Raw genomic sequence first — 8,260 nt, 5'->3', positions numbered from 1 at the left:
ATTTCAAACATGCAGGCTGGGCACAGTGGCTCATGCCTGTAATCCCAGCACTTTGGGAGGCTAAGGCATCTCTACAAAATATTTCAAAAATAAAAAAAAAAAAAAAATAGCTGGGGGTGGTGGCCTATGCCTGTAGTCCTGGCTATTCGGGAGGATCCTTTGAGCCCAGGCTTTCGAGGTTACAGTGAGCTATGATCACGCCACTGTACTCTAGCCTGGATAACAGAGCAAGATTTTGTCTTAAAAAAAAAAAAATGCAGAAGATGAAGTAATATCCAAAAACTGATTAAATAAGTCCGCTAATTTTGGCATTCCTTTTATAACAGAAAATTAAAATTGTTGTTCTCTGTGTAAATTAAAATGTACTTTATATATTTATTACATTTCCTCCACATTAGAGATTCTCAAATCTGGCTATGTATCCAATCACCTGGGGAACTTTTTTTTGAGACAGGGTCTCATTCTATCACCCAGGGTGGAGTGCAGTGGGGCACAATCACGACTCACTGCAGTCTCAAACTCTGGGGCTCAAGTGACTCTCTTGCCTCAACCTTCTGAGTAGCTAGGACTATAGGTGAGCACCACCATGCCCGGCACCTTGGGAACTTTTAAACAGTAAGTTCCTGGAGCCCATCGCCTAAAGATTCCAATTTGAGAAGTCTGGACTGGAAGCCAGAAATCAGAATACATAATATAATATAATATAAAGTTAATGTTAGTGTATTAAAGGAATGCCTACTGTGATTCAGCTAGCTGTTGGGTTTGGTCCCATATTTCAAGTGCTTTCCAAACTCTACTCAACTGTGCATACAAATTACTTGGAGGTGTTACTAAAAGTCAGATTCTGATTCAGAAGGTCTGGAATGAGGCCTGGGAATATGCAGTTCTGACAACCTCCCAGGTGATGTCCATGCTGCTGGTCCAGGGACCACACTTCGAGTAGTAAGACCTTATGAGATTTTTAAACCTTTCCACAGGTGAATGATAGAAGTCAGTATCCTATAGCCAGGTGCGGTGGCTCATGCCTGTAATCTCAGCACTTTGGAAGGCCAAGGCGGGCAGGTCACCTGAGGTCAGGAGTTCAAGACCAGCCTGGCCAGTATGTTGAAACCTGCCTCTACTAAAAATATAAAAATTAGCCAGGCATGGTGGTGCATGCCTGTAATCTCAGCTACTTGGGAGGCTGAGGCAAGAGAATCACTTGAACGCAGGAGGCTGGAACCCAGGAGGTTGCAGTGAGCCGAAATTACACCACAGCACTCAAGCCTGGGCAACAGAGTGAGACTGTCTCAAAAAAAAAAAAAAAAAAAAAAAAAAGGAAGTCAGTATTCTAGGCAGTTTCTCCCACTGAAATATTTTCAAGTTTTACCTAAACATCCTTTAACATAACTAGAGTATACAGCTTGCAGAATGATTGACTTATCTTTACTATGTACCCTACTACCAAGTGAATGGAAATTATTTCTCTCATTTACAGATGGTATCACGAAAAGTTGAGGGCTACTGATGTCAGAATGCAGAGATGAAGTTAAAATGTACATAACTTTCAATATTATACACAAGGATGTTCATCATAGCCATGGTTATAATAGTAAAATAGTAGAGAGAAAAACCTCGGCAGGCTACAGTGGCTCATGCCTATAATCCCAGCACTTTGAGAAGCCAAAGCAGAAGGAGCACTTGAGCCCAGTAGTGTGAGATCAGCTTGGGCAAAATAGTAAGACCTCATTTCTCCAAAAAATAAAAACACAGCCAGGCATGGTGGCTCACGCCTGTAATCCCAGCACTTTGGGAGGCCGAGGCGGGCAGATCACAAGGTCAGGAGTTCGAGACCAGCCTGGCCAATATGGTGAAACCCCCAACTCTACTAAAAATACAAAAATTAGCCAGGCGTGGTGGCGTGCACCTGTAGTCCCAGCTACTAGGGAGGCTGAGGCAGAATAATCGCTTGAACCTGGGAGGCAGAAGTTGCAGTGAGCCGAGATTGTGCCACTGCACTCTAGCCTGGGCAACAGAGCAAGACTCTGTCTAAAACAAACAAACAAACACACAAACAAAAAACACTATTAGCTGAGTGTGGTGGCACACATCTGTAGTCCCAGCTACTAGGGAGGCTGAGGTGGGAGGATTGCTTGAGCCCAGGAGGTTAAGGCTTCAGTGAGCCAAGACAACGTCACTGCATTCCAGCCTAGATGACAGGGTGAGATTAGATTACATCTCCCCCTGAAAAAAAGGCCCTACATATCCAACAATAGGGGACTGCTTAAATAACCTAGAAGAACCTTATAATGAAATACTAAGCATCTATTTTTTAAAAATTATGTAGGCCAGGCAAAGTGGCTCACACCTGTAATCCCAGCACTGTGGACGCCAAGGCAGGCAGATGGCTTGACCCCAGGAGTTTGAGACCAACTGGGGCAACATGGCAAAACCCCATCTCTACTAAAAATACAAAAACAAAATTAGCCAGGAGTGGTGGCACACACCTGTAGTCCCAGCTACTCGAGAGGCTGAGGTGGGAGAACTGCTTCAGCCTGGGAGGCAGAGGTTACAATGAGCCGAGATCATGCCACTGCACTCCAGCCTGGGCAATAGAGTGAGACCCTGTCTCAAAAAATAAAATAAAATAAATTAATAAAATAAATAAAAAATTAAAAATGGGGGGGTGGTAGGAGGGAGAGCATCAGGAAGAACAGCTAATGGATGCTGGGCTAAAAACCTAGGTGATAGGATGATTTATGCAGCAAACCACCATGGCACATGTTTACCTATGTAAGAAACTGGTACATTCTGCACATGTACCTCTGAACTTAAAAGAAAATTTGGAAATCAAAAAATAAAATTTAAAAAGAAAAACATTATGTAAATATATACTAACAAAAATAAATAAATAAATAAATATACACTTACAGATAATGAAAAGACATTCAAGATAAGTGAAAATAAAGATTATAAAATTTTATAGAAAGATATGTGTGTGCATATATATATACACCAAAAAGATGTATATACTAAAACGTTTAAAACATTGTACTCAAAGTACTGGAATTTTAGATGATTCTGATGCTTGCTTGCCTGCATTATCTAATATTTCTACAATGTATACCATATAAAATTCTTATAGGGTAAAAAGCAGGTGAGAAGAAAACCAAGCAAACTCCACACATGCACATACGTTTCAAGACCCACTGGAATGGATCTGACTGATAAGTAACTTGCTTTCCAAAGAGTGTTCAAGGGACTCCCTAAATTAGAAGCACTTAGAAAGTTTTTAAAAATTGCAGTCTTGCACCCCAATCCAGATTTATTGAATCAGAATTTGTACCAATGGGCCCTAGAGTTTGCATATGAAGCAAATACTGACTCTTATAAACAGCAAAGTTTGGAAATCATGGCATTAAATAAAAAGCTTCCTAGAAATGCAGAAACCTGGACTAAATTCCAACCTATCTGAACAGCAACCTACGGCAAATTCAGAATGAGTGAAATAATGGTGTTTCCATACATATACACTTACACTCACAGAGACCACTGGAATTTAATCAACAGAAACCTGTTCTTAGCAACTGGCTTTATTCCATCTTAATCTTAAGCATCCCATGTGATCAATAACCATTTCCCATGGGCTGACAGAGGTCACAAAGGTTTTCCTTATATTTGACCCACATCTGTCTAAAACTTCTCATTATAACCCCTTCTATGATGTTCTGTCCCTATTTAGTTCTTCATTAATTAAAAGTACTACATGAACATTTATTATGGAACCAAATATGTAGGCAATTCAATCATTCTCCTGTTGCTTTCATTTCTCCTTTCTAAATACATTCTAGTTGAATAACTTCAATAGATTCTGGTGATTATTTCTTCCAGTGATACTCTCTGAGGTAAACTCAAAGGCTTCATGAGCTTCTATCAGTGAAGGTCCTCAAAGAATCAAGTAAAACCTTTCCTGTTGTGAAAAATACCACATGAACCCCTAAGATTTTGATGAAAGAAAAAGAGAAAAGGTATATGCCACACTGAATGTATTTCCCTATCAAGTACTTAGTATAATAATCAACTCATAAGTCATATATTTATGAAAAGTTTTCAAAAGGAGACATTAAGAGTTTGGGGACTTTCCTAAAGCTAACAAATTAAAACAATTTTTCCAAAAGAAAGTCATGATAGGCTGGGAGCCATGACTCACGCCTGTAATCCCAACACTTCGGGAGGCCGAGGCGGGAGGATCACCTGAGGTCAGGAGTTCAAGACCAGCCTGCTCAACATGGTGAAACCCTGTCTCTACTAAAAAACCAAAAAATCAGTGGGGCATATTGGCACGCGCCTGTAATCCCAGCTATTTGGGAGGCTGAGGCGGCGGAGGTTGCAGTGAGCTGAGATTGCGCCACTGCACTCCAGCCTGGGTGACAGATCAAGATTCCGCCTCAAAAAAAAAAAAAGAAAAGAAAAAAGAAAGAAAGCCATGATAGATTTTTTTCTTCCCCTTTAAAACAGAAAAGAAAACAACAGGAGGAAAAAAAAGTTTGGAGTGAGCTCCTAAGAGGACATAGGAAAGGACCATAATTTCTAGGATGTGGAGGACAAGCCCTTCATTTTATTTTAATCCATGATGCATTTTAATCATGGATCACACAGAAGGCCAGGCCAGCTAAAACTTGAATTTATTATAACCAAGAAGATTATATACCTACCTGCAGCTCACACCAAGCAACCTCAACCCATGTTTCAGTGTCCAGTCCTTTATATACTGTTTTAAATGCTCCTCTTCCTAGTTCTATGTCAAATTTCAGGAATCTGCCACTAGGAGAAGTAGCTACAGCCTTCATTTCTGCTTCTTCTTCCATTTCCTTTTCATTTTTCTCCTTGAAACAATCTTTTGAGATTTCCGAGGTTGACTTTGAACACTGTTCATATTTAACTTCTTGTCCACCTCTCAGCATACTTGAAGGAAGTTTATCTACTCTTGGAATATTCGTTGCAGCCTTAATTCTCTCATCTTTAGGGGATGATTCGGCAACTTTGTCATCTTCCGTCATTTCAACACTCTTTCGGAAAAATCTCTTCCTTTCTACAGTTTCCCCAGAAGCAGAGAAGGTGCTGTTTTTCTCCTTTAGTCTAGCTTCTACTGTCAAAGTTGCAGCAACCTGGGGAACTCTGTTTTCAAATGAAATTCCATCAGGTTTCTCAGAATCTTCTGTGCTGGCTGGATCCCCTGAATCAGTGGCCATTGTAATTAAAGTTGGCACTAAAATTTTTCCTGTTTCTACTCTTCAGTCCAGTTACATCTCAGGTATCAGAATTATCAGAATGGACTTCCTTTTGCGTGGTCATGTATTTCCATGGCAACCTGAAGGAGGGGAAAGGATATTTTAAAATCACCCTACAAAGGAAATCATTAAGGAGAAAACAAATCACCTGATTTTTTAATCCCTTTTTCCTTAATAAGAAGTTTATTCTTTTTTCTGTCCAATCTTAGGAACCAGCAGACTCTAGGGACTGTGTCTTATCTTGTTTACCATTAGTCCTCAGTGCCTAGCAGACTACTTAGTATATGGCTCAATCTGTCTTCATATTGCATGAATATTGGTTAGAAACCTAGTTCTCAGCTCCATCTGTCAATCCATCAAACTCAAAACGAGTACCCAAACCCTGAGTTCACTTAGCCACAATGTGACAAACACAGTAAGTAAAACAACCACATGGTTTCTAGGTGGTTTTTGTCTAAAATTCTGGAATTCATCAATAGTAGTTTCTTTTACTGTACTAAAATATACATATTGTCAAATTTACCATTTTAACCATTTTTAAGTATATAATTCAGTGGTGTTAAGTACATTCACAGTGTTCTGTAATCATCACTACTATCCACACCCAGAGCTTTTTAATCATCCCAAATTGAAACTCTGTACCCATTAAACAATGATTCCCTATCAGCCCTCACCCACCCCTGGTAACTTCTATTCTACTTTCTGTCTCTAAGAATTTGCTTATTCTAGGTAATTCATATAAATGGAATCAGACAACATTTGTCCTTTTGTGTCTGGCTTATTTCACTTAGTATAATATTTTCAAAGTCCACTGATGTTGTAGCGTGTATCAGAATTTCATTCCTTTTTAAGGCTGAATAATATTCCATCATATATTATAGACCACATTTTGTTCATCCCATTCATCTGCCAATGGATTGGACTGTTTCCACCTTTTGACTATTGTGAATGTTGCTGCTATAAACATCCAACAGTAATTTGAAATAATGCAAATATTTATAAGCTTGCCTTCAGATTTTAACAGAAACTATTGTCAAATATTAATATACTATCCTAAAACAATAGCAAGAAAGACTCAAAACCATGTATTCTTTTAAATTAGCAATTCTACTTATAGGAACTTGCCTTAGAAAATAGTCAAGAATCCGTGCAAAGATTTAACTATAAAGATGTTCATTCTAGCACTTATGGAAAAAACTAAACATAAGCCTAATTGGTGTTTAATTAAGTATCTCAAAATGAGGTAAGCCACAGCATTAAAAATAACACTGTAGGTTGGGCGCGGTGGCTCACACCTGTAATCCCAGCACTTTGGGAGGCCGAGGCGGGCGGATCACTTGAGGTCAGGAGTTTGAGACCAAACTAGCCTGGTTTAGTGAAACCCTGACTCTCCTAAAAACACACAAAAAAATTAGCAGGGTGTGGTGGCGGGCGCCTGTAATCCCAGCTACTCAAGAGACTGAAGCAGGAGAATCACTCGAACCCGGAAGGCTGAGGTTGCACCACTGCACTCCAGCCTGGGCGACAGAGACTCTGTCTCAAAAAACAAAACAACAACAACAAAACACTGTAGTCTTCAGTGAGATAAAAGATGTTCCCTATATATTATATGGTTAAATGTAAAAAGGAATACATACAAGCTTACAGAGGTAACTCTGAAATTATGGATTTTTCTTTCTGCTTTTTGGTATTTTCTAAAACTTTGCACAATAAACATGTGAAAATATGTGGCGGAAAGTTTTTCAAGTGAGTGGTCAAACCACCAATAAGAAAATGCTTCCCTTCTCACCACAATCATGCACCGCAAAGTTAAGCCTGTATACTTCTTACTATGTTAGGCACCTCGAAGGGCACAGTTTGTCACAAAGATTTGTTAAGAATTATGTCAAACCAAAAATGCACAGAAATATAAAATTTGAAAAACTGAAGGAAAAAAACCCTGAACTAAAATAAACAAAATAAAAATAAAAATAAACAAAATAGAGACAAATACTCCAAGTTGTTCTACACATTCAACTCACTTCATCAAAATTCCAGCTGGTTTCTTTGTGGAAAACATCAAGCTAATCCTAAAATGCATATAGAATTTCAAGGGACCCATAATAATTAAAGCTTATACAATCTTGAAAAAGAACAAATTTGGAGGATCCATACTTTTTGATTCAAAAACCTACTACAAAGGTACAGTATTAAGACAGTATAGTCCTGGCATAAGAATAGATGTATAGATAAATGGAATAAAAATTGAGTTCAGAAATAAAGCCATATTATTTATGGTTAATTGATTTTCAGCCAGAATGGCGGTGGGCAGTGGCTCACGCCTGCAATCCTAGCACTTTGGGAGGCCAAGGTGGGAGCTCAGGAGTTCGAGACCATCCTGGGCAACATGCTGAGACCCCGTCTCTATAAAATACAAAACATTAGCCAGGCGTGATGGCAGGTGCCTGTAGTCCCAGCTACTCGGGAGGCTGAGGCAGAAGAATCACTTGAACCTGGGCAGTGAAGGCTGTGAATCACTTAAACCTGGGAGGTGGAGGTTGCAGTGAGCCGAGATCTCACCACTGCACTCCAGCCTAGGTGACAGAGTGAGACTCTGTCTCACCCCGGCCCCACCCTCCCCACCCCCCAAAAAAACCCACAAGGTTGCCAAGAAAATTTAATGGGGGAAAGAATAGTTTTTCCAACAAATGGTGCTGGGACAACTGGATATCCACATGCAAAAGAATGAAGTCAGATCCTTTAGTAAGTTTTTCTGGAAAAAAAAAAAAAAAGGCTGAGTTGAGTCTCAAAGAAAGATAATTAGCTGTTGTTTCCTGGCTTTTTAATGATTGCCATTGGAGAAACAGGAACACTTTTACACTGTTGGTGGGACTGTAAACTAGTTCAACCATTGTGGAAAACAGTGTGGCGATTCCTCAAGGATCTAGAACTAGAAATACCATTTGACCCAGCCATCCCATTACTGGGGATATATCCAAAGGATTATAAGT

General features: G+C 39.5%; 1 protein-coding gene across 2 annotated transcripts in view; it reads right to left on the bottom strand.

Annotated features, from left to right (window-relative positions):
- Window positions 1-8,260, bottom strand: part of WNK3 (WNK lysine deficient protein kinase 3) — a 192,030-nt gene that overhangs the window by 152,600 nt on the left and 31,170 nt on the right. For both annotated transcript variants that reach the window (XM_011991993.1, XM_011991994.1), the window contains exon 2: window positions 4,695-5,350. In XM_011991993.1, the coding sequence (XP_011847383.1) occupies window positions 4,695-5,231 (537 nt within the window). In that variant the 5' untranslated portion in view covers window positions 5,232-5,350. The remainder of the gene's footprint in view (window positions 1-4,694; window positions 5,351-8,260) is intronic.

The sequence above is a fragment of the Mandrillus leucophaeus genome, unplaced genomic scaffold, assembly GCF_000951045.1.
Source record: "Mandrillus leucophaeus isolate KB7577 unplaced genomic scaffold, Mleu.le_1.0 Scaffold400, whole genome shotgun sequence".
Taxonomy (NCBI): Eukaryota; Metazoa; Chordata; class Mammalia; order Primates; family Cercopithecidae; genus Mandrillus; species Mandrillus leucophaeus.
This window is presented reverse-complemented; position numbering and strand designations above follow the sequence as displayed.